This window comes from Mycothermus thermophilus, assembly GCF_041956435.1.
Source record: "Mycothermus thermophilus strain CBS 625.91 unplaced genomic scaffold VTJ04scaffold_4, whole genome shotgun sequence".
NCBI classification, from domain to species: Eukaryota; Fungi; Ascomycota; class Sordariomycetes; order Sordariales; family Chaetomiaceae; genus Mycothermus; species Mycothermus thermophilus.
In genome coordinates, this window is record NW_027191430.1 from 2,824,926 (window position 1) to 2,848,501 (window position 23,576).

The following is a 23,576-nucleotide window of genomic DNA, read 5'->3' on the forward strand; positions in this document are numbered from 1 at the left end:
CCTGGTCCGAGCGTCACTCCACAAATCGCATTTTCACGATCAAAAGCAACCACCGAAATTTCTGTGTTAGATTTTCTTCCCTCTCCTCGACAACACGCTCCGGAACTGAGCCATCGCCCTCCGCCCAACGACAAAATGGTAAGCACTTCTTGACGACTTCAATTCTATCTGCAAGGCATTTCCAATGCCACATTGCAGCATGCGCTCAACGATCTCTCGAGATCTGCGAGCAGCATGGATTCCGCTCGGTGGTTGAAAAACCCCGGGTGAAGACTGGCTTGAGCTGGCTCGGGCGTGCAGAAATGCCGTCTGGTCGCTCTCTAGAGTTCAGAAGACGACAGTCAATGTCCTAGAGCATTTGCTGATGTCTTCTTCTCAATGACAGCCTCCGAAGACTGGTAAGAAGGTCGCTCCGGCCCCCTTCCCCCAGGGGAAGGCTGGCTCGAAGAAGGCCCCCAAGGTACGTTGACATTCCCTCACGGATCTGCTCTCAGCCATGGTATGTGCTGACATGCTTGTAGAACCCTCTTCTTGAGAAGCGGCCGCGCAACTTCGGCATCGGCCAGTCCATCCAGCCCAAGCGCAACCTCTCGCGCATGGTCAAGTGGCCCGAGTACATCCGCCTCCAGCGCCAGAAGAAGATCCTCAGCATGCGCCTGAAGGTCCCTCCTGCGATCGCCCAGTTCCAGAACGTGCTCGACAAGAACACTGCCGCTCAGGTCTTCAAGCTCCTCAACAAGTACCGCCCTGAGACCAAGGCCGAGAAGAAGGAGCGTCTCCTCAAGGAGGCCACCGCCATCAAGGAGGGCAAGAAGAAGGAGGACGTCAGCAAGAAGCCCTATGTTGTCAAGTACGGTCTCAACCACGTCGTTGGCCTGATTGAGAACAAGAAGGCCTCGCTCGTCCTCATTCCCAATGATGTCGACCCCATTGAGCTCGTCATCTTCCTGCCCGCCCTCTGCCGCAAGATGGGCATTCCCTATGCCATCATCAAGGGCAAGGCCCGCCTCGGCACTGTCGTCCACAAGAAGGTGAGAACGCTCCAAGTTTCATTCTCTGCGATGTTTTGTCGACTAACAATTTCCAGACTGCTGCCGTCCTCGCCATCACCGAGGTCCGCTCCGAGGACAAGAACGAGCTCGCCAAGCTCATCTCGGCCATCAAGGAGGGCTACCTGGCCCAGACCGAGGATTCGCGCAAGAAGTGGGGTGGCGGCATCATGGGCTTCAAGGCCCAGAAGCGCATCGAGAAGCGCAAGAAGGCCCTGGAGTCAGCGATCAAGGTGTAAAGGAGCAGCATTTCAATGGTCGGACGGGCAAACGGGTGCAACTCACGAATGGCGTACGGGAAATACGAAAAATCAGCACAGGGAGAATAAACTGCTTGCCTGCTGCCTCATACAGGCGACGATACCAGGTTTCTGTTTTCGGGTTGTTTTCTTTCCGGGTTGGGACAGCATGATGAATGTCACGGACATGGATACCCCAAGATGCGAAAGTCCAAAATTCCCCATGTTGGCTGTGATGGTATTTGATTCGCCCATCTTGCTTGGAGCTTCATGCTTATCAGCCGAACTCCAGCTCGGGCGGTTGTTTGGTGTTTGGCATGGTGTGATCAACGTCCAAGCAGCTGACACAAGACATCCTCCCGGCAGGAGTTTCATCAAGGGGGGTAGGCCGTCCTCCGTATACCGTACACAGTAAAGTCGAGTCAAGCACACCCAGGTTCCCCATCGCAATCGCTGAGTGGACGTCGAAACACAGAGTCTCACCCGAGCCGGATAATGGGCGATCGTATTTGCTGACGGCATGCGTAATTGCAGTTGATGAGAATGGCCAAACAAAACAGGAGATTCAGCATCTTGCAACGGCACCATTCCGGAGGTTTAGGGTTCCAAGTCACCAAGAATGCGGCCACTCATCACGCCAACCGGATGACGGCGTTGATACTTTGCTGTCCGCAATTGGTAGGTCCAGCCGCAAGCCCTACGTTAGTGTAGGTGATATCGGGTGATGCGGCTAACCAACATGTTCTCGCAGCAGGGTAGAATTCGTCACTCATTCACCCGACCTCAGAATCTCTGCTGCTGTCCCACTGCTATGCTTACACAGGACCGACTTTGCGAAGGGAACTCTCCGCATTTTCCGCATATCAGATCTTCGGGATCGAAGGGGGCCAAAGGAAGAGTTTCATGGTCCAGCCCCGTGAGACGGGCCCCTTGTCTCCCACGGGTTGGCATCAAGTACGTTGATGTCAATCCTGACCGACCGTGATCAAGCGAAGACCAAAGTGACAAGTACGGATACGGAGACAAGTGAGCAAGTGTGTTGTCTCACACAACCATGGCTGTTTACTCGGGATCGGCCCGTTCTTGGAAATCCTGCAGCCCGTGTCCCCGGGGCATGTTACAGAGCGGGCGACGGCTGTTGTGGCATCGGATAGATGGAGGGAGAGCGCAGAGGGCATGCGACTCCTGCACTTCGGGGCGGATGGGTGCAGCGCCTGCGACAAGCTTGCTTATCAAGGTTCCGAACATGGGCGTCCCCGTTAAGGTTCGAAAGCTGAGTTTTCGCGGCCTTCAAAAGCCAACGGTTGGAAGCTCTGGAAGAGGTCTCATCACGTTGCAAACTCCCTCCTCTCCCGTCTCTTTCTCATCCCTCCAACTTTCCAGATCCGCTGGTCTTCCTCAACACCCCCCACGCTGTACTCCGCATTACTCGGCTCTTCGCACTTCCACCGCTCGAGCCTCAAGGCGCGCAAGCCAGCCAGGGCAGGGCAGCACTGAACCAAGATCCCCTGCCCCCGGCCGACAACCCTGCTTGTGCTGCACCATCCATCCGGAACATCCGGGCCAATTCCATCCTAACGCAACTTTAAGCACTGTCTTGGCGTGGGGAGGCAACCCTGCTCCTCCCTCTTGTCCGAAGCCCATCTCGCTTCTATCCGGGGCACACGTGCGTGGTGTGAAGCAGAAGCTGTCTCAGTGGCTTATAACACCACGTCGCGCAGCCCCATCTGCTGATCTCACTGTCCTGCCACGGAAGTCCGGAAAGGAAGCTCTGGAAAAGATAAAATCCCTCGCAAGCTCCCCTGCTTCCCGGTTGCACAGAGTATCTCATATATACCTGTCTAGATCTCGGCCTTCTCCTTCCTTCAGTCGACTTCTTGATCAGCACCTCCCTTAGTTATCATCATTCATTGTTGGGGTTTCTTGCCGTTTCCTGTCGCCTCTACCTTCCTTTCGGACATCATAGACCAATAGATTAGACATCATGGCCGAAGGTGGGTTTTCTTGCAACACATCTCAATCTCGCACAGAAGCAGTGTCACTCACACAACATGGCCGCAACAGAAGACAGCTTCCTCTACGCCCTGAGCTCCAACAACGCCTGGGCTGCCTACAAGTCCCACCAGAACCCCAAGTTCTTCCCTAAGCTTGCCGAGGGCCAGGCGCCCGAGATCCGTAAGTCTTGGGCTTATCTCACTTCAAACAAACCACCAGATTTACTGACTACCCTCCCCCAGTCTGGATCGGCTGCTCCGACTCCCGCTGCCCAGAGACCACCCTCCTGGGCCTCCAACCAGGCGACGTCTTCACCCACCGCAACATCGCCAACGTAGTTTCCCCAACCGACATCAACACGGCTGCCGTTGTCGAGTACTCGGTCGGCCACCTGCCCATCAAGCATGTCGTCCTGTGCGGCCACACCAGCTGCGGCGGCGCCATGGCTGCGCTCTCGGACAACCGCGTCGGCGGGGTGCTGGATTGCTGGCTTGCGCCCCTGCGCGCCATCCGCGACCAGCACGCGGACGAGTTGAATGCCATCCAGGACACCAAGGCCCGGGCCGCGAGGCTGGCGGAGCTGAACGTCGCGGCCGGTGTCAAGGTTCTGATGGCCAACCCGGTCGTGCGGGAGGCGATGAGGACGAGGGGGTTGGAGGTGCATGGGTGTCTGTTTGACATTGCTAGTGGGAGGGTGAGAGATCTGGGGGTTGGAACCGGGTCCAAGTACATGATGAATGGTGCGCAGTCACAGGGTGAGGAGGTTGTGGTTCGTGGACAGCACGCGCAATTGGTGTTCAGCGGCGGCAGTGCGGTCATGAAGGTTCGGTAGATGGTTGTTGGTGAAAGGGCATTTGGGTTTGTTTTGGGCTTGGCTGTTTGGAATTTCATGGGAGGGACGGACATCATCACTCAACTTTACTCAAGGCTGGCTGGCACACGGCACACGGCACACGATATCTGGGCTGAGCATGGCGTTTAGGGTGGGATTACTCTGTTTGGCATATGATTGACACTGAATGATATCACAACACATTTCTTTTTGTGGTCACAACTCTTGTTGTTGATGAAGCATGTGGTCCTGGGTTGTTCATCCTTCCCAAACGTCACTTGGTGGTGTGGAGGTCCTCATCCCTTCGTCGATTGGTGCCACATCTCCACGGATTCTTCATGGATCCCGAAGAGGGGTGATGGCGGTTGGGGCGGCTTGTTGGAGCACTGACGTCGAACAAGTTGGGGGTCACAGTTGCAGTGCCGCACAACTGACACTCGTGGACGCGGGGGTCGCAATGGTTTCAATGGTTTGCAGTTTAGCGAACGGAATATCGCCGTCGTTGTGGTTGACGTCTGGTCAAAAGGGGATCCGCAAGCGGAGTCGAAGCGGAGTTGGTACCCCCTGGCCGCATCTCTTTTGCATCTGCACACCAGCACCAAAAAAGACAGATCCCAGATTGCCGGGTGGAGATGATCTCGGGGGACGTTGGCAGGGGCTGACGGCGGTGTGTCACGAGACCACTTTTGTGCGAATTATGCGAGATTACCGATATCCACCATCCGGACCCCCGGTCATCGGGGCCATATCGGTGGTGGTGTGCTGGGCAAAAGAGGTTTGCGCGTGCTCTGTCCGCCGCATCTCACTCGCTCCCGGGGCTGCGGAGCCCAGCTGAGCTGGCTCCGGACGATAACCAACCCCCGCCGCAACCCCCGGCATGCGGCGGCCTTGGCGGCGTCCCCGCCCATTCGGCTCCGAGTCCGGCGTCCTTCCGCCTTGCTCCCTGCACGCGTCCGTCCGGGGCTGTCTCACTCAAATCCATTCGCTTGGCCTAGCGCCTCATCTCAACAATCTCCTGGGATCGACACCGTGCAGCCAGGCAACGGCTTGCGTGCAGCACAAGTGCACAAGTTAAGCTTGGCTTCGCCGGCCTCCTCGGGATCCGCGTTCAGGATGACGCTCACCGTGCTGTCTGATGACCAGATCCGGGACCTTCTTGACAACCTTAGCCCTGATGAACTCGTCGGGTTCATGAATGCGTTGGGCAATGCCCTGTATGAATTCTCAACCAACAAGTCGTCTACGGCGCAGCAGCCCGAGAGAATATCGGTGGACAATGCTGCCGTCGGCACCACCACTTTGTTCATGCCCTCATGTAACTCGACGGGCAACAGTGTCAAGGGTGCTTCCCCCTTATTTTTCGTGTGCATCTCCCAGAAGTGGACACATCATCAACGAGTGTAACCACGGAGGAGGATGAGCGTTGACTGACTTGGGACAGTAATCACTCTGACCTCCCCTTCCTCTGGCGTCATCACAACCACCGGTACCAGTAGTAGTACCACCACACCAGCCACACCTCAACCTCAAGCACAACAACACCCAACCATCCCCCCCACAGGAGCCACTCTCCTTCTCTCCCCCACCGGCTCCCCTCTCGGCCTCCTCCACGCGCGCACCCTAACCGCCTTCCGCACCGCCCTGGCCTCTCTCAGCCTCGTGCTTCTGCGCCTGGGCCAGCAGGACATCATCGCAGCCAACCCGGAGAGTAAAGGTGGCACGTGGTCCTACAACCCGAAGCGGACCATCCGCGCCGTCGTCTTCGGCACCGGCGAGCAGGCCTACTGGCACGCGCGGCTGCTCCTGCTTGCGCGGGGGCCGGTGATCCACACGGTCCGGTTCGTTGGACGGTCGGCGGCAGCGGAGGCCGGCATTATCGCCCGGTTTGAGAGGCTGTTCCGCGAAGGGTACGCGGAGCGGGAAGGGTGGAATGGCTGCTACGTAAGGAAGTTTGGCACGGGAGTGTTGGGCACGTGGAAAGGCAATGAGGGGAGGGATGGGTATCTTGACATGGTGTTGAGGGAGGCAGATGTGGTGTTTTGTTGCACGCCGGCGACGGAGCCGTTGTTTGATGCCTCTGCCGTGTGGAGGAGGGGCGCGGCCGGGGAGAAGGGGAGATTGGTGGTAGCTATTGGGAGTTACAAGCCCGAGATGAGGGAAATACCTGCAGGTTGGGTAAGGAGGGTGGTGGATGAGGGACTGGTGATTGTTGATACGGTGGAGGGGGCGTCGGTGGAAGCTGGGGAGTTGATTGAGGCTGGGGTGATGAAAGAGCAATTGGTCGAGTGAGTCTCCTCTGCCCCGTATCGTCTATTTTCCCGCCATGTTTGGGTCTGGTGGAGGTTGTTTATATTGACTGAGTGGATGACTGACAAACATCACAGACTTGGGACCTTGTTGAAACCCAAGCTCAACCACTTCCAGCGAAGGCTGCATGAGCCATGGTCCGGCTTCTCCGACTGCCTTGCTCAGGGCAATGTCATTTACAAGAGCGTCGGGGTTGGGCTCATGGACTTGTCAGTGGGGATGCATCTCGTAGAGTTTGCAAAGCAGAAGGGCGTTGGTACTCATATCCCTGGATTCTAAAGCCTTACAAAGGGGAGATGACAGGAGTGTTGAATTCCGGAAGAACCCTTATCCTGGGCGCTGGGTGACTTATTGCCCACTAATTACATGTAGTATTGACCGGTCGACAGCCCGGTGTTTGGTGGCGATGTCTTCGGGTCCGTCATGGCTCTTTTCGCGGAATGTTTCCCCGAACCAGGGGTAAGTAAAGCAATGTATGTATGTACTTGCCCCCCCAGCAACGATCCTCCATACATCGAAGCTCGGTTCCAGGCATGCTCAATGAACATAATAAGCCATGATGAATACAACAATGTTCCGGGGAAATAGTGCTACTTCGATGTCAACAAAGATGTAAACCATGCCGTTAGTGTACCTGCTCGTCCACGTCTTCATGATGAACACCGAAGAGGTGTGGGGTGGGCACTTCCTCACCTCGTTATGCGTCTCCACACAAACGCCCCTCCAAGTCGCCCTAAGCTGTTTCTTATCGCGACACCCATCTCATTGCGACCATCCTCACTCGTCCGACCGCCTGCTCAACGGAGACTGCCTCTCAGGGCGAATCCCCGACGGCTGAAATGGGGCGTCATACTGTGTACAGATCCAATAGTGCAAAGCGTGGCGCTGAGAACAGAGACGCAACGAAATTGATATCTCCGTATCCAACTGACGACATGCCCAGGATACGTCTTCGTCTATTACAGTTACACAGAATCACTAGCTCCTAAACAGCTTCAAGCCCTGCTCCTCCACATTCACACCACCCATCTCCTCATCCTCATCTTCTTCGTCCTCCTCCTTCAGTTCCATGCGCTGCCCGAACAATGTGCCGAACAACCTATCAATGGCATGATCCTCCCAGGTTCTCCGGTCCTCGGGAGCCATGAAGTTCTGCAGCTTCTCGTGAACCGTGTAACGCAGCTTGCGGCCCTTGCTGGCGCGGCGGTCCACCACCTTGCGGGTTTTGGTCTCCTTGAGCGCCGCCCACCGCACCGTGGCCACCGACTCGCCGGGCGCGCCCGTGTCGGCGCTGCGCTGGTCGACGAGCTCTTTGAGAAGCAACTGGTAAAAGTCGGCGTCGTCATAGATTTCGGGGTCCTGTTCCATCTTCTTGGCCGCTTGTGCCGGCGCGCAGGAACGGGGTGTACGCGCCTTTTTAATGAGCCGCTCTGAGCCAAGAAGTTGCTCATCCAGAGCCGCGACGAGGGTTTGGCTTTCGGAGTTGACAAGTTTCCGCGTAGAGAGCGCCGCGCTACTCTTCTTGACACGTTCTGACCACTTGTCGAGCACCTTGCGACGATGAGGGTGGACCACTTCCTCGACTGCCTGCATGCTTTCCCAGATAGCCTCGCTGGGTGTTTCGGTGGTGATGTCTTCGCGCTTGCGTTTTTCACCGACCTTGGACCGGGTGCTTTCAGGAAGGAAGGTGTGCCGAACGCTGTCGATGGTGTTCCACAGTTTGACGGCTGCCTCCTCGGCCGCTTGGTATGCCTCGGTGACCTTTTCGCTGTTGTCAACGACGCTGAAGGAGTTGGCTGCGACGAGGGCCTTTTGCAAGCGGACACGGAGGTTCAGGATGGAGTCAAAGGCACGGCGTTGGACGCGCACGGCAGCACCCTTCTCGGCGTCGGCCTTGGCGGCTTGCGACATGGCGGCCGCGATGCTCTTCTGACCCTCGGTCGCCATCCGGCGGAGTTGGGCGCGTTCGTCGTCCGCGTCATCCTTGTCGCTCTGCTCTTCATCCTCGTCTTCGTCCTCGTCGTCTTCTTCTCCAGCCTCTCCTTCCTCATCGTCCTCGCCGTCCTCGAGACCCTCTTCCTCATCCTCGTCCTCTTCTCCACTCTCATCTTCCTCCTCATACTCATCCAGCTCGCCGTCCTCGCCCTCTTCGTCATCTTCATCCTCGTCTTCTCCGGATACTTCAGCCTCCAGATCAAACAAGGGGGCGCCATCTTCGTCAACTTCGGAACCCTCTTCGGACCCCTCGGAGGCATCAGAGCCTGACTCTTCGTCCACTTCGGCATCGGATCCCTCAGCCATGTCAACATCAGACTTCTCATGGTCGCTGCCCTCACTGGCCGAAGACGACATGAAATCAGCAGCAGTCGGCCGCTTTTTTATCCGTCCGTTCCCATTAGGCAGCCTCGGTTGTGAGCTGCCGCGGAAGACAAACCCCTTGAGCTTCTCCTCATCGCTCTCACAGAGAGCATTGTCGCTGCTGATCTCGTCATCATCGTCAATATGGTCGGCTTCGAGGTCTGCCGTTTCGGGATCGGCGTATTCTTCGCTACCAGACTCGTCGTTCTGATCTTCGCTTCCTTCGGAATCCTCATCCTCGTCCTCATCCTCCTCGTCGTCTTCATCATCGTCCTCGCTCTCGCTGCTTGCTTCAAGAGCGGCTCTGCTAACGCGTGTCCCGCGGTATTCCGGCCCTAATTGCGGCTCCTCTTTTTGTCGGAGTTTGCTCTTGCTATAGGGATGTTAGATATGCAACATTGGACGTGGTGCAGGAACTCTTCCATACCCAACAGCAACGTAATGCTCAGTCCCTGCCTGGTCGTCGGCGGACTCGTCGCTCCCGCTGTCGTCTGACCTGTCGTAAACTTCATCTTCGATATCGTAGTCTGTCGGCGGTTAGAATCAGCGGAAGACTTTGTGCCGGCGCAAGTATGACAAACCCTTGGCAATCTTCTCCTCGAATTCCTCAAACCGCCTAGGGCGGCCTTTTCGTGATATTGGCGCCATGGCGGACGACGTTGTGGTTGGCAAGAACTCAAGTTTTGGTTGTTGGACGCTCCGCTGAAAATTTCAAGGTTCAGACCATGGACCCAAGACGCTGCAAATTTTGGCGGTGGGAGACGGCAGAATCAAATATGTGGGTCCAAGAATGGGACTTGACAGGGGTCCTGCAGGTGGTCTCCGTTACAGCGGGACAGCAACTCGATCACTCCAGCGTTGAGCTTGATGTTTTCTTCATCTCCAATGTACAGCTTCAGGGCGCGCAAGCAAACAGGAAAAACTATTCAAAATTTGAATTGATGAGGATACTACAGGAGCGTTTGCTCACGAACTACTAATGCGATCTCACTTGTCCAGACGACTCCTTCATACGAGTCGCACCCTGCAACATGAGAATCCTCTTGTAAGTGACTTCAACCGTGAGGCATCACTTGAAAGACCATGCCTCTCTCTAACCCCCCCTCCAGGGCCTCCCCCAAAAAGGCACCATCCCCCGCTTCCAGCGGGGGCTTCCCCAGAAACGTCCCATCAAGGGCGTCTCCCACATCATTGCCGTCTCCTCTGCCAAGGGCGGCGTCGGAAAAAGCACAGTAGCTGGTGCGTAAAGTTACCCTCAACCCTCTCTTACACCCAAACCTAGTTCACTTCCATCACCAACCTCCTCAACAAAATAAAGCCAACCTCTCGCTTGCCTTCGCCCGCCTCGGTCTCCGCACCGGCCTCCTCGACACCGACATCTTCGGCCCTTCCATCCCGACCCTCTTCAACCTGCACGGCGCCGTGCCCCGCCTGTCCGCCTCGGACCAGCTCGTCCCCATCACCAACTATGGCGTCAAGACCATGTCGATCGGCTACGTCCTCGCCGCGTCGGGCGCAGGGAGCGTAGACGCCGGGGGCGGCGGCGACCCTTCCGCTCCCGTGGTTTGGCGCGGTCCGATGCTGCTGAAAGCGATCCAGCAATTACTTCATGCTGTCGACTGGGAAGCGGCAGGTGGGGCGGATGTGTTGGTGCTAGACCTGCCTCCTGGGACGGGGGATGTTCCGTTGAGCATTGCGCAGCAAGTCCCGCTGGACGGGGCAGTGGTGGTTACCACGCCGCACCTGCTGGCGGTGCGGGACGCGGTCAAGGGGGTGGGAATGCTGGACAAAGTCGGTGTCCCCGTGCTCGGGGTGGTGCAGAATATGAGCGTGTTTGTTTGCCCATGTTGCGGTGAGAAGACGGAGGTGTTTGGTGGTGGAGAGCAAGTGAGAGAGATGTGTAAGGAAAAGGGGGTGGAGATGTTAGGGGACGTGCCATTACATCCAAACATTGGAGATGATGGAAGCAGGGGGAAGCCGACAGTGGTTGCGGAACCGGAGTCAGAGAGGGCGAAGGTGTTCATAGATGTCGCGAGGAAATTGGCGGGGAAGGTTGGGCTGAGTCTTGATTAGGAGCTGAGAAGGTGTATGCGAGCCCATCATAATATCTATGACATATACCTCGGATGACATAGACAATGCTCAGGAACGCCTCGGATACATAGGTAGGTAAGCAATCACTATTGGAAGCCAGTACGTGGGTATCTCATTACATTGTACCACTAATCCTACGTACGCTAGACTTCATGCTACCTGCCATCATGCATGGCAGCAAACTGCGCGAGATGGAATCGATCATGAACTCGAAATGATCCCCATGACCACGTTAGCCTCCGCATGAGATGAGAGTAGTAGGGGACAAAGAGTGAACCAAATGATGGCAAACCGAACGCCAGCTTGTGGAATAGCCCCTGAACCCCCCGCCGTGAACCACATCCCGCTCGCCGTTGCTCTGGATCGGCCGGACCGTTCCGAACCGTTCGGCCACGGAGGCGCCAATTTGCATCTAGGAAAAATCGAGGCTGGGTTAGCCTAATCCAGATCGTCATTTGGTTGGTAGACATGGCGGGTTCGAGCGGGATCTTTCCGCATCGGGTTGCCAGACCCGGTAAAGCCCACTAGAACAAGTCAGCAAGAAGCCCGACGCGAACGCAAAATTTCAGATAGATAATGCTTACCTCTCCCATTAATTCCTTCTGGCGTACGGAACATGCTATCCTTCTTGACAGCCTTGCCAAATTTGCCCTTGGAGGTAAATTCCTGCCACTTGGCCTTGCCCTTTTCAAGCTCTTTGGAAGCCTTGACCTTCTTGAACTTGGGCTTCGGCTTGTCGTCTTGGTTCTCGGCAGCCGCCTTCGCAGCCTGGGCATGCGGGTAAATCTCTGCGGCTCCTGACACAACTATGCCGTTGTTTGTCGCGGCCGTGGGCGTAATCGGTGAGGGGGTCACGGTGGCTCCGGATACTGGGCCGGCGGTGCTGGCGCTGGTGGACACGGTGGTGCCATCGGCTTTGCGCTTCTGTGCCATGGGGCGGATATCCTTAGCACGCAGCGTCTCGACGGTATCATAATTTTTGAACTTGACCGTGTAAATGGGTGCCGTGGACGAGCCAGTCACGGCAGTGATGCGGGCCGGGTAGAAGCCCTTGTCTCCGGAAACCCATTTCGCCATGACGTTGTCGTTCACTTGGTAGTGGATGATCTCGGGTTCCTTTTCCTTCTCTTCGGGCGGGGCCGCCTTCTTGAATGCTGGGTGATTCTCGCGCGACCATTTCTGCTCGACGGGTGGTGGCGGCGATGCCTTCTTCGGCTCTGGCCTGGGTGGCTCAGACTTGGGCTTGAGTTCAGCGAGAGAATCGTCAATGAGCTGGATCATCTGCTCCAGCTCACCCTTGAGGCTTAAGAGTTCGGCATTGTCGGGGTCATCCCGAAGCGAGGTAACGACGAGCTCGAGCTGGAGTGTGTCAGCGTCTGAGGCGAGAAGGATGGGAGGCTCGAGTTGGGCTTACCTGGCTCTCGTATTCCTTACGATCTGCCTCGAGTTGTGCGGCCATCGCGTGTGCTTTCGAAGAGAGAACAAAAAGGGATACTGTGATGTTGGGGCGTTTCGTGAGTTGGCGAGGCTTGATGGATGGAGGTGTGGATGATGCGTTGTTGCGTCGAAACCGCGGATCACAAGTGCCAAGACCTTATCGCTTTTGCCTCCTGCGCTGGGACGGCGTAACGTACCTTACGTTGGCACTGAAATTCGATACATTACGTCACAATGCAATCACATGTCTGAGCCAATCATAGCACGGACCTCTGTAATGTGGCTGTCACCGCTTTGGCGTCGGAGTGGCAGGTGGGACTCACGGTTGACGACGGAATGAGATGAACGTCTCGACTCCCTCTCGATTCGAAGGCAAAACCTGGAAGTTTCCAATCTGTTTTATCTGTGCTGCGACGTCAGGTCTTCCATTAAATATCGACGCCGAACTCTTCCCAATTGGCTGTTTCAGAGACCAGTTCTTCCATCTCGCCGAGCCAACATCTGACCCGATTCCGTGCAACAAGATATTTCCCTTTTGGTCACCCGAATTCAGGTTATGACGAATTGATCTGTCGCATCCCGCAGCCGGTGACGGAACAGGAGATTGGAGCGACTCGGCTTACTTTACGGCTCTTTGATAGCGCGCCACGGGGCTGTTTGATGCTTCCATCATATTTGGAGCCAGCAGCCATCCACAGCCTTTAGAAGTGAAGCAGTGTGGACGGAGTATCACGCTGAGACAACGCCGCGCCGGGCACTCCGTCTGGCAACCATAAGGCACCGAAACACACAGGACGGTCCGCCATTGACGTGATGGCTCGAGATCGAGACAGCGATGCATCGGGCGCCAACCAATCAAAAAAGCCTGCGGCGCCCTTTGTCGACCTCGGCGACCAACCACAACAGCAGCAGCAACCACCACCGCAGCAACATCATCGCGTAAAGCCCCAGAAGCATGTCGTGGGAGGTGCCACAGGAGCGCGCCTACACGCCCGCATTCCCTCGTCCAAGGCTCTTTCCAAGTACCATGCCGTCGCCGCATCAAAGTTGACCCGGAAACACGGCTCAGTGTCCCCCGAGCGAGGAGCAGGAGCCGTTCTTCACCGTCGCACCACCTCCGAGCTTAAGCTGGCCCGCGACACTTCATCTACAAACCTCAAGCGGGATTCGTCCCATTCGAACCTAAAGCGCAACCGCTCTCACATTGAGGCTCCAAAACGATCCAAGTCGGCCGCTGTCCTCCAACGATCCGTGTCGAACCCGACCGTCAACAAGCTCAAGGGGAACACACGCGTCCAATTCAACCTGGGCGACGACGACGAAGACGATCAGGACGAGGACGAGTGGGTAGACGCCAGTGGCTCTGCCTCGCCTTACCTCTCACGCCGCGGGTCCACCGTGAGTTCTGCTCATAATCAGTCGACCGCCGACGGGACAAGCCAGGCTGGCATGCCAGGAGGGGAAGCGCAGAACGGAACAGATCTCGGCACCAAAGATAAATCGTCTACTAACCTTTACCTTACGTCACGTATCCTTTCGCGAACCCCGTCGCACGGCGCCCCACCGATGATGACGGCCGAAACCGCTTCTGCCCGGCCGCCCTCGATCCGGAATCAATCACCTCCCGGTTCGAGCGCCGGCCAGAGTCAGCGTTCTGGAGACACCCCTAGCACCTCAATGGCAGCGCGACCGGGAAGCAGCGGCAAGGCCGAATTGACGTCGCGATTTGTCGGGCACAACAGTCAAGACGCGGGGTCGGGCACTGCCGGCGAGTCGTTTATGGCGGCCGCCAGTCGGGCAGCGGATGGGTTCAACCAACAAAGACGGCGTCAGTCCGAAGGCGCACTCTCACAGGCACGGGGAATCGATGCCTTGAACGCTCGCCAAGCAGCGGCCGCCGCCGTGGAAAACAGTGACGACGAGAAACCGGCAGAACGCCGCAGTCGGCGGGGAGGGGAGTCCATGAACCGCACCCAACAAAAGCTCAACCTCCAGCGAGCGAGCTCAGGTCTCGAAGCCGCACAACCCCATGCAGGTCTGGTAGGCGCCGGCGCCGGTGCTGGAGTGGGCGCGCTCCTCGCCGGGGTTCCGATAAACTACGACTCTCGCGATCCGCGCATTGCCCGCACCCTCGAGCGCACCGGCATGGAGTATCTCACCGTCCGCCGCCACCTTAACCCCGTCGCCCGTTCCATTTCCCGCATCATGCAGCTCCCAGGCATGGAAAACAGCCGCCGGATCCCGCAACCTGCGAGCGGTAGCTCCGTGAGCACCGCTGGCCCACGATCCCGCCTTTCATCAGAACACGGCCTTGTGCCGTCTCCAAGTAATGGTCCGTCCAGCATGGCGGATCTGATGAACGGCGGTGCTCGTCGGCCCACCACCCCGCGCAGCGTTGGTGGAGGAGGGTTTTCCAATCTGCAAAGCGCCAGCTCGAGTTTTGGCACCGAAGACGACAGGATGGCCAATTCCATGCACGAGCGCAGGCGCAGTCAAAGTCAAGGCCCGCCTGAGAGTCAGGACAGCCATGGATCCCGTCTCAGCGGATCCAGCTTGCTTGACGGCGCAGAGGATGCCGGGACGGTCGCGTTGCTGAGGATGATGTGGGATAAGAGCCCGCTTGAGCTGAGCGCTAGCCACTAGGAGGCGGTCGGTGCTGAGTTTGAAGAAGGGATTATGGTGGATGGGGCCCATGATGATGACATCGAGAGTACGGAGAGCGAAGAAGAGAATGTGGTTTGGATGAAGCCGGCGAAGAGGGGAAGGCCGAAGGAGAGGAATGGAACGAGACAGACGCAGAAGCGGTCGAGGGGACCGTCGAAGAGACGGGACCGCTGTGGGAAAGTTGGAAGTGACGATGATTATGATGGAATGACCCCGAGGAGTTTGATCGCGGGAATTCCTGGTGATTTGGACTGGTTGTAAGGCTGAGAAGCGGGGGACTGAGACATGAACGAGAGGCTGTGTTGGGTCGCATGCGCGGCCCGCCCAGAGGCCGAGCTAGCCGAGACGGACCTTTAGGCGTCTACGGGTCTTCGACGGCAGCTCGGCAAACAACCAACATGCGTATGGACTTACCTTTTTGTTTACTTATTCTTTGTAGATGTAGCGATGGCTTGTGAGATCTCCTGCCAGAGAAGGCAGGAGACAGACTGCGTAGAGGAGGAAGCTTATTATGCAGTTGTTGGGCCGGAGTCACGAGAGGCACGGTCTGAAGGTTAGAGATTAATGAGGGACGTCAGTGTGTTCATGACGGTTTTGTTGCCTGATTTATGATGATGTGACGAGTTTCTTTAGTACTTCTACAGTTAGGGGACTCGGTTGGTGGCGGCCTAAGGTAGAGAGTATTAATCAGGCGCTTCGGGAAATTGACTTTTAACAGTGAGACTCGGCGTTCAATCATTCAGTTCGTGATGTTTGCAATTCTTTCCCGAATCCAACACCACCACGAATGTGGCAGCGCGCCATCCGAACGATTCAAGATGAGTTCGCTCAGGATTATTAATTCGGTAACTGCTGGGAAGGCAGGAAGAAAAAAAGGAAAGAAAACAGAAGAATAAGATAAAGAGTTCATCTCAGGTAATCTGGTCAACGAAACGTCCACTCTACCCGAGAACTCAGGTATAGTGAGGCACTGTCACTTAAAGGTCTCAGCCGAGAAGTTACCAATGCAGTACTAAGGAAGCACAAAGTCGTACCAACTCATGATGTTGAGTGACCAAAACCCGTAAGCCTTGTCCTATTTGAACATACATCATGTCATCCGACCCTGAAACCTAGCTAAGGCCAAACGAAATAGGTATACAAAAGGTTCTCCCCTCTCTTCCCCCCATCCCTTAATCCCTTATTCACTTTACTCCGCAACCCAGACAGCCGCCATACCCATACCCGTGCCAATGCACATGGAAGTCACACCAATCTTGCCGCCAGTCCGGCGGAGCTCATAGAGCAGGGTCGAGACCTGGCGAGCGCCGGTGCAGCCGAGCGGGTGGCCGAAGGCGATGGCGCCGCCCTTGGGGTTGATGCGCTCCTTGGGCAGGCCGAGCTCGTTGGCGCACCACAGGCACTGGCTGGCGAAGGCCTCGTTGATCTCGTAGATGTCGACATCCTCCTTGGAGATACCGGTGAGCTCAAAGACCTTGGGGATGGCCTTCCAGGGGCCGATGCCCATGAGAAGGGGCGGCACGCCGACGATGGAGGCCTGGACGAACTTGCCCAGGATGGGCTGGCCGAGGCGCTCGGCGGTGGAACGCTTCATGAGCAGAACGGCGGCGGCGCCGTCGCTGACCTGGCTGGCGTTGCCGGCGTGGATGGAACCGTCCTTAGCGAAGGCAGGGCGGATCTTGCTGAGCGACTCGACCGTGACGCCGTCGCGGACGCCATCATCCTTGTCGACCACAATCTCCTTGGTCTCGCCCGACTTGGGATCGGTGTACTTGACCTTGATGGGGTGGATCTCCTCCTTGAAGAGGCCGGCGGCTTGGGCCTTGACAGCCTTCTGGAAGGACTCCGCGGCGAAGGCGTCCTGGGCAGCGCGGGTAATGTTCCTGTCCTTGGCCATCTGCTCGGAGAGAACACCCATGGGAACCTTGCAGTTGGCGGCCTCGGGGTGAGACTCAAGGAGCTCGGAGAACTCGCCGACGGCGCCAGGGCCGTAGTTGTTCGACATGGACTCCACACCAGCGCCGATACCGATCTCGATCATGCCACTGCGGATCGCGTTGGCAATATCAACAACTATACCACCCAGTTAGTCTAAGTTCAGTTTGACTGTTTCCTGCGGTCCCAGGCCCACATACTCGCTTGCAGGCCACTGCTGCATTGCCGGTTAAGGGTATGGACGCCAGTAGAGACGGGGAAACCGGCGACACTGATGATTATGTTGTTAGCCCTCCCATCCCATCCCATTCCAAAAAAAGAAAAAAGAAACAAGAAAAAAAAATAAAGAAAAAAAACACGAAGACGGGAATAGCTTCAAACGCCGGGAAACTTACAGAGCACTTGCGCGAGCCTCAGTAGCCCCTCCGCCTGGTAAGAGAACGTTGCTATTGTTATTGCGTTAGATATGGCGGCTCTGGTAGGCAAGGATGGGTTTCTTTGCTCACCCAACGACGATGTCCTCAACAAGGGCCGGGTCGATCTTGGAGCGCTCGAGGATACCCTTGAGGGCGCCAGCGAGGAGATCAGAGGCGAGAGTGTCCTTGAAGGCGCCCTTTCCACCCTTCGTGAACGCTGTCCGGAGAGCGGCGGTAACGACAATCTGGAGGTGTCAGCACAGATCGAGGTGTTCAGAATATTGACAGGCACTTACATCATCAGGCCTCTTCTCGAGGATCGCGGCCTTGCCCTTGGCGGGAGCACCGCCAGCGATCTGCTGGCCGATCTGCTGAATGCGAGCTGCGGCACCCATTTTGGATCTTGTTTGTTTGTCTATGTGAAAGGAGAAAAGGGGGAAAGTGCAATAGCAACGTCAGCGGAAGAGAGAAGATTGATGGTCGAACACAAGAGTACAAGTACGAAGGCAATGGGAATTTGGAGAAAGGCAGATTAATAAACGGTTCTGGGACTCCAACGACGTCGGTTGTGCTCAGCAGACCTCGGCGACGGGCGGCTGATGCTGTGAGGTCGGCCCCGGTTCGCCCGGCCGAGGCAAATTCCGGGAATGGACTAGCGCAGTCTGGGGTGGACAGGGGTGTTCCCCCTTGTGGGCCGCACTCGTTCACATGCTTTCCAGGTTCGTGGGGTAAGTCCTCTGTTGATTGATGACTGTAGAACATCTTTGAGAAAAGAAGTCTGTTCGAGAACGTGAAAAGGCTTGACTGGTTTCTCTTGTGAAATCTTCGTGTTTGTGAGCATGCCATAGAATGCATTTCTGATAGCCAAGCAAAGGCTGGACAGACTCCTTGGCAGTCAAGGTGTCCATCACATGCCACAATGGACGGTCGTTGATGTCATTGCATCGGAATCCATCTGCCAAGCTGCTGGGTTCACATCACCAAGGCTTTGTTGCCCCAATGCAACAACACCCAGAAAGCTGGAATGTCCCAAATCTTGATGCTACTGATGATCGCACTGTTTGGAGCTGCTTCATGGACTCGTGGATGAGAAGTGTTTAACTGTACGTGGGTATCATTGTTACATTGTCGATGTAGAAAGACAGACAGAAAGAAAAAAAGACAGATTGAAAGAAGAGAAGGAAGGAAGGAAAGCAGGAAAGAAAAAAAGAAAATGAAATAAAGAAAAGAAGGAAAGAAGGAAAGAAAGAAAGAAAAAGTAAAAAAGAGAAGAGGCAAAAATGAAAAGATCTGGCAGCAACAGCCACTTATAACCCTAACCCTGTCACTTCGCACTTGGCTACCTCACAGCAGGCAGCCAGACGTCAGGATTGACTCATCACAAAACATGATACATCTTGCATTTTCCATCGGATACACGAACCCTCTAAAATCAATGCCCCTCTCAATACCTCAGAGTATCCATCAACTTAATTCGGCTCCAGGCGCTGGTCGCCCCCGCCGTTGAAGCAATGACTGTTCACCGTTTGGTTGACCTTCCCGACGATATCATCTTCCACATCTTCGCCCATCTCGACACGGCGCGGGACGTCAGATCTTTTGCCCTCAGTTGTCGCCGGTTCTGCCACTTTGTTGCCAACGATGGCTGGTCAATCTTCGTCCGTCACCGATTTCCCTCGCTGGCGGTGTCCGGCTCAGCCACGCGTGGCGGATGGCGCGCACTGGCTGAATCACTGACCTGGCAAAGCCGTTGCTGGGACAAGAGAGCATTGCGGTTCCATGCCATCCTTCCTGGCAGAGCTTCCCAGGGTTCCCGGCTCCCGAGTCATGGAGAAACCATGATGGTTGTCGTGGACGCCCACTATGACCCGGCAACGAAGGAGGAAATTGTGGTTTGGGGACGGGGCACCAATCTCGTGGGACGGCATCGGAAACGCAGGGGCAAGGGAGTTCCCTCTGCGATATCATGGCACACGAAGGACGGGGACGAGCTTGGTTTCACAAAGAACGACGGGGATCTGGTTTCTGTCAAGGTTGTCGACCTAGGTGCCAGGCGTGCCGTGATCTGTGGCAGATTTAATGGTCACCTCAGCGTCCTCTCGGCAGAGCCAGACACCTTCGGTGATGCCATTGCAACCCTTCGTCCGGCTTCGGCACGGACATCCTCCAGGAGTTCTGCGTTTTCGGGAAATGGTATCATGTCGTTGGATGTCGTTGAGACAAACAACCGGCGCCTGTTGGCAGCGGCCACCCACACGGAGCTCAGCATTTACGATCTGTCCGATGACAGTAACATTTCGTCCACACCCGTGCTGTCCTATGATATTGGGGAAGAGCTCAAAGATTCCTTCTCCAAGCGCTCTGGGAAGTTGTGTAATGCACGGTGGGTGGGAGATGGGGAGACCCTGGCTCTGGCTGTTATCGGGTGCAAGCCGAGCCTTCAATACCTCTCGTCGACGCCTTCGGGATGGACACAACACGCGGCAGCAAAGAATGAACGACTCGTAAGCGAGTTTGGCATAAACGAAAATGCCTTCATTTCCCCGAGATCTCTGGAGCCTCTCCATCCATTGTCAGGAGCAGGAGGTCATGGCAAGTTGGTGTTGAGTGGCTGGAGAGATGGGACAATCAGGTAACTAAACGCTCTTCTCTTTTCTCTCCTCTTCTTATGTTCTCTCTATTTTCTTTCATGTCCCTAACCCCTTACTTACACAAACAGGCTCCAAGACTTGCGTACACCGTCGCCGTTCGATACGGTATACCAGGACAACGTCGACCCAAGATTCACCGCTGAAACCCTCATGGCTTATGGTACAGAGCGCTTCGTGGCAGGCGCGGACGACTCTCTCATGATCCAAGTATTTGATCTCAGATGGAGCAAGAAGTCGTACAGCTACTCTGCGGCATTGCCTTGCTTAGACAGAGCACCCTTCCCCAAGCCCTATCAGCCCTTTATGGAACCGCCAGCCCCAGCCCAGCGTCGCGGGCAATGCGATCATGTTCACGGCCTGCCGTGCACTTTCCATGGGCTGAGCCGAACCCTCTATTGTCGGCCCAACGCCAAGTTCTTCTTTGCTGGAAGCCTCCGCGCTGTCCGCAACCTTGGCGTGTGGTCGCTAGCTCGGGGTAGCACTCTTTCACCAAATTTCTATGTCGGCACGATGAACGCCGTCATAGAGGTCACATTGGAGGAGACGCCGCTGTCATGGCCTGGAATAGGTACAGCCGCCGACACCACATTCACGACGGTAGATCCCAACTTTGGTTTCGATGATTGGAGGGCAATGGCGCCAGTGGGGAGTGGCTATCGCACGTGGCAGCTCGGACACTCTATGGTGGAAACGGGAGATGGGTACATGTTCAAGGGCAACGAGCAGGCCATCCGTTTGCCACCGCTCATCTATTACGAAGGCGCTCGCGAGTTGGAGGTGTCTGAGCAAATGGAGCGGCTACGGAAATATCACCGACTGGACTTCGGGTATCAGCAGGTTGGGGATTTTTCTGCCCCTGATTGGCTTTCCTGATCCTCATCGCGGCCATCAACGGAGACGTACTGGATTATACTTTCGTGGTGTTTGCGAAGGAGCCTGGCCTCCCGCCTCTCCGCGTTCTCAACCTTGAGAATTGTACTAGTCCTGTCGAAAGTCAATGATAGAGGAACATGGCAAAGAAAAATAGAAAGCGGTCAAATATTCTTTTGCAGACAGCATCATGGCTTCAACGGATTAATTACATTCATTCATGCCTTTCATTTGTCCAAACCCATATATGTCCGATACCCAACTTTCCATCCTCCCGCATCCATATCCAAGCCAACCCTTGTCCATTGACCCCCCTTTACGCTGCCAGGAACTTCTTGACCTTTTCTACTTCGTCGTAGCTGCCCATGAAAATGCCCGCCTTGTCGTGGATATGCTCCGGCACCACATCCAACATCCGCCGCAACTTGTTGTCAATAGCTTGGCCACCAGCTAAATCAGGATGTTAGCAATGTGACAAACGAAAATACGAAGGAAAAATAAAAAGAAAACCAAAGAAAAGACATACCATTCTCAAACACCATGGCCATCGGCGCGCACTCGTACAGGATCCGCAGTTTGCCCTTGGGACTCTTCTTATCCGCCGGATACGCAAAGATGCCACCGTACAGCAACGTGCGATACGCGTCTGCCACCATGCTGCCGATATACCTTGCGCTGTATGGCTTGCCGTTCTCCTGCGGCTGCTTGAGCGACTCAAAATAGTTCTTGACGCGGTCGTCCCAGTACAGGCTGTTTCCCTCGTTGACGGAGTAGATAGCCCTCGAGCGGGGGATGCGCATGTTGGGGTGCGTCAGGATGAACTCGCCGATGCCGTTGTCGAGGGTGAAGCCGTTAACGCTGCCGCCTTTCATGGTGATGACGAGCTGCGCCGAGGCGCCGTACATGGTGAAGCCGGCCGCGATCAGCTCGCTGCCCGGCTTGAGGATGTCCTCCTGCCTGCCCGTCGAGCCGTCGGCGAGCTTGTGGATGCCGAAGATGGTGCCGACCGAGACGCCGGCGTCCAGGTTCGAGCTGCCGTCGATGGGATCGCAGGCCACAGCATAGCGGGCATGCGCGTTCTCCTTGAAGAAGATGATATTCTCCTCCTCTTCTGAGACCAGGAGAGCGCACTTGCCGCTTGAGCGCATCGCCGCAATGAAGAGATCGTTGCTGATGACATCGAGCTTCTTTTGCTCGTCACCCGTCGTGTTGGACGAGCCAGCAAGTCCTTGCAAATGAACAAGCGATGCGCGCCTTATGTAATAGGCGATGGACTTGAATGAGAACTGGAGGGCATGGCAAAGGAGGCTGTTGGAAAGGGGGTTGGTTAGGACTGACACTTTGAACACCAGGACAGGGAGAAATGAGGGTTGCTGGAACGCACGTGAAGTCACCAGTGGCCTCTTTGTGTTTTGTTTGCTCCTCAGTAAGGAACCGAGTAAGAGTGACAATGTTGGTGTTGACCTTCTCGCCAACGTGGTCGTTGTCTGCGGGTGCGATCATTTTGACGGTTGTTTCAATTGGACGACAGGAACTCTCTTAAGGAAACAGCAACCGGAGATATGACAAGCTGGCAGGCCTAACAAATGGGTATGGATATATGGATGTGGGAATATGCAAAGCTGGGACTGAGCCGAGAAAAGGGGGTGAACCGTTGATGACGACAATTGACTGGACTTGGAGCTACAGATGGAGGTCAGGAGGATGGAGCAGGCAAGTCAGGTACTTAAAGGGGACAAGAGTTCTTTTAAGGAAAGCAACAAGGGCGAGATCATCGAGGAGAGGCGCGTGCTCAACACCAGGGTAGGCCAGACCAGGCCAGGTTGATATCGTCCCGTCGTTGTCCAAGGTGCCACGCCCGTTCCAGGTCCACCCGAAACTGCCTATCATGCATTTCGCATCTGAGGCATTCTACGAAGAGACCCATATTTGGAAATCGAGAACCCGTTTATCCCCGTCTTGCGTAGAATGTTCCGCCTGCGCGCGGTTGTCCAATGTTGTCAGATAGGTACTTGAGTGGTTGTGCCGCTCCAGATTTCGGCAATGTGCGGCTATACCGGCGGGGCCCTCTGACATCACCAGGCTACCCAGAGCCAATTGCGGGGCCCCGGTGAGCCGGGGAACGGGCGCTCAGAGAAGCCGCCGGAGGAGTGTCAGTGGCAATGCAAGCTGAGTGAGCACCCGGAAGTGCACACTTCAGGGTATGTTTAGGTAATTGAAGGACCCGGATTACCTTATCACTGCTGATGCCCATTGAGGATGATCGAAAATCTCTCTTGTTTTCTTCCGGGCGAGAGGAACGAGACCCTTCTTCGTGTTGTTGGCCGGAAAGGCAGAGCAACATGTGCCATCCAAGTTCCGATCATGCCCGGTCCGTTCCGGTTCCAGAACACAACGCCGGTCTTGGCAGGAGACGACAAGGGTCTGAGTCCTAGCGAATCACGTGCCCGTCTTGTCCCGACCGCCCTGGCGTGTAAGCCGGCTGACATGATCACCTGCAACTCGACAGAGACTTTGTTTGTCACTGTTTTACCTCTCTGAGAAACCGTCTGTCGCGTGACTTGAAGTGATTTTGTACATGCCGGTCGCTCTCTCAGGGATTCAGGGGGCTCATGTTAGATTGTTGTAGCCAACCTTGTCTTCAATATTTAGACGGAAAGGAAAAAAGAGAAAAAGGAAAAAAAGAGAAATAGGAAAAGGAGAACAGTTTTTCCTTCCTTCCTTCTTCC

The 23,576-nt window shown here is 55.8% G+C and overlaps 11 protein-coding genes across 11 annotated transcripts; 6 read left to right on the forward strand and 5 right to left on the reverse strand.

Annotated features, from left to right (window-relative positions):
• Window positions 1-135: 135 nt before the first annotated feature.
• On the forward strand, window positions 136-1,288 carry VTJ04DRAFT_6748 (60S ribosomal protein eL8; the record flags this gene model as incomplete). The annotated part of the gene is made up of 4 exons (XM_069365001.1): window positions 136-138; window positions 386-460; window positions 522-1,031; window positions 1,088-1,288. 4 exons carry the CDS (start codon window positions 136-138, stop codon window positions 1,286-1,288), a joined length of 789 nt encoding a protein of 262 aa, XP_069218772.1.
• Window positions 1,289-3,272: 1,984 nt separating this feature from the next.
• VTJ04DRAFT_6749 (uncharacterized protein) lies at window positions 3,273-4,115 on the forward strand (the record flags this gene model as incomplete). Its single annotated transcript, XM_069365002.1, has 3 exons — window positions 3,273-3,282; window positions 3,353-3,463; window positions 3,526-4,115. 3 exons carry the CDS (start codon window positions 3,273-3,275, stop codon window positions 4,113-4,115), a joined length of 711 nt encoding a protein of 236 aa, XP_069218773.1.
• Window positions 4,116-5,228: 1,113 nt separating this feature from the next.
• VTJ04DRAFT_6750 (uncharacterized protein) lies at window positions 5,229-6,701 on the forward strand (the record flags this gene model as incomplete). Its single annotated transcript, XM_069365004.1, has 3 exons — window positions 5,229-5,457; window positions 5,557-6,400; window positions 6,500-6,701. The coding sequence occupies 3 exons, from the start codon at window positions 5,229-5,231 to the stop codon at window positions 6,699-6,701; spliced, it is 1,275 nt and encodes a 424-aa protein (XP_069218774.1).
• A 699-nt stretch (window positions 6,702-7,400) lies between these two features.
• Window positions 7,401-9,428, reverse strand: VTJ04DRAFT_6751 (uncharacterized protein; the record flags this gene model as incomplete). Its single annotated transcript, XM_069365005.1, has 3 exons — window positions 7,401-9,153; window positions 9,208-9,307; window positions 9,362-9,428. The coding sequence occupies 3 exons, from the start codon at window positions 9,426-9,428 to the stop codon at window positions 7,401-7,403; spliced, it is 1,920 nt and encodes a 639-aa protein (XP_069218775.1).
• A 331-nt stretch (window positions 9,429-9,759) lies between these two features.
• On the forward strand, window positions 9,760-10,853 carry VTJ04DRAFT_6752 (uncharacterized protein; the record flags this gene model as incomplete). The annotated part of the gene is made up of 3 exons (XM_069365006.1): window positions 9,760-9,825; window positions 9,890-10,019; window positions 10,099-10,853. The coding sequence occupies 3 exons, from the start codon at window positions 9,760-9,762 to the stop codon at window positions 10,851-10,853; spliced, it is 951 nt and encodes a 316-aa protein (XP_069218776.1).
• Window positions 10,854-11,312: 459 nt separating this feature from the next.
• VTJ04DRAFT_6753 (uncharacterized protein) lies at window positions 11,313-12,333 on the reverse strand (the record flags this gene model as incomplete). The annotated part of the gene is made up of 3 exons (XM_069365007.1): window positions 11,313-11,398; window positions 11,459-12,233; window positions 12,289-12,333. 3 exons carry the CDS (start codon window positions 12,331-12,333, stop codon window positions 11,313-11,315), a joined length of 906 nt encoding a protein of 301 aa, XP_069218777.1.
• Window positions 12,334-13,124: 791 nt separating this feature from the next.
• Window positions 13,125-14,954, forward strand: VTJ04DRAFT_6754 (uncharacterized protein; the record flags this gene model as incomplete). The annotated part of the gene is made up of 1 exon (XM_069365008.1): window positions 13,125-14,954. One exon carries the CDS (start codon window positions 13,125-13,127, stop codon window positions 14,952-14,954), a length of 1,830 nt encoding a protein of 609 aa, XP_069218778.1.
• A 31-nt stretch (window positions 14,955-14,985) lies between these two features.
• Window positions 14,986-16,066, reverse strand: VTJ04DRAFT_6755 (uncharacterized protein; the record flags this gene model as incomplete). The annotated part of the gene is made up of 3 exons (XM_069365009.1): window positions 14,986-15,326; window positions 15,390-15,522; window positions 16,010-16,066. The coding sequence occupies 3 exons, from the start codon at window positions 16,064-16,066 to the stop codon at window positions 14,986-14,988; spliced, it is 531 nt and encodes a 176-aa protein (XP_069218779.1).
• Window positions 16,067-16,164: 98 nt separating this feature from the next.
• On the reverse strand, window positions 16,165-17,721 carry VTJ04DRAFT_6756 (uncharacterized protein; the record flags this gene model as incomplete). Its single annotated transcript, XM_069365010.1, has 5 exons — window positions 16,165-17,048; window positions 17,111-17,181; window positions 17,306-17,356; window positions 17,417-17,571; window positions 17,623-17,721. The coding sequence occupies 5 exons, from the start codon at window positions 17,719-17,721 to the stop codon at window positions 16,165-16,167; spliced, it is 1,260 nt and encodes a 419-aa protein (XP_069218780.1).
• A 1,116-nt stretch (window positions 17,722-18,837) lies between these two features.
• VTJ04DRAFT_6757 (uncharacterized protein) lies at window positions 18,838-20,850 on the forward strand (the record flags this gene model as incomplete). The annotated part of the gene is made up of 2 exons (XM_069365011.1): window positions 18,838-19,958; window positions 20,046-20,850. The coding sequence occupies 2 exons, from the start codon at window positions 18,838-18,840 to the stop codon at window positions 20,848-20,850; spliced, it is 1,926 nt and encodes a 641-aa protein (XP_069218781.1).
• Window positions 20,851-21,163: 313 nt separating this feature from the next.
• Window positions 21,164-22,350, reverse strand: VTJ04DRAFT_6758 (uncharacterized protein; the record flags this gene model as incomplete). Its single annotated transcript, XM_069365012.1, has 3 exons — window positions 21,164-21,297; window positions 21,374-22,155; window positions 22,232-22,350. 3 exons carry the CDS (start codon window positions 22,348-22,350, stop codon window positions 21,164-21,166), a joined length of 1,035 nt encoding a protein of 344 aa, XP_069218782.1.
• Window positions 22,351-23,576: the final 1,226 nt, after the last annotated feature.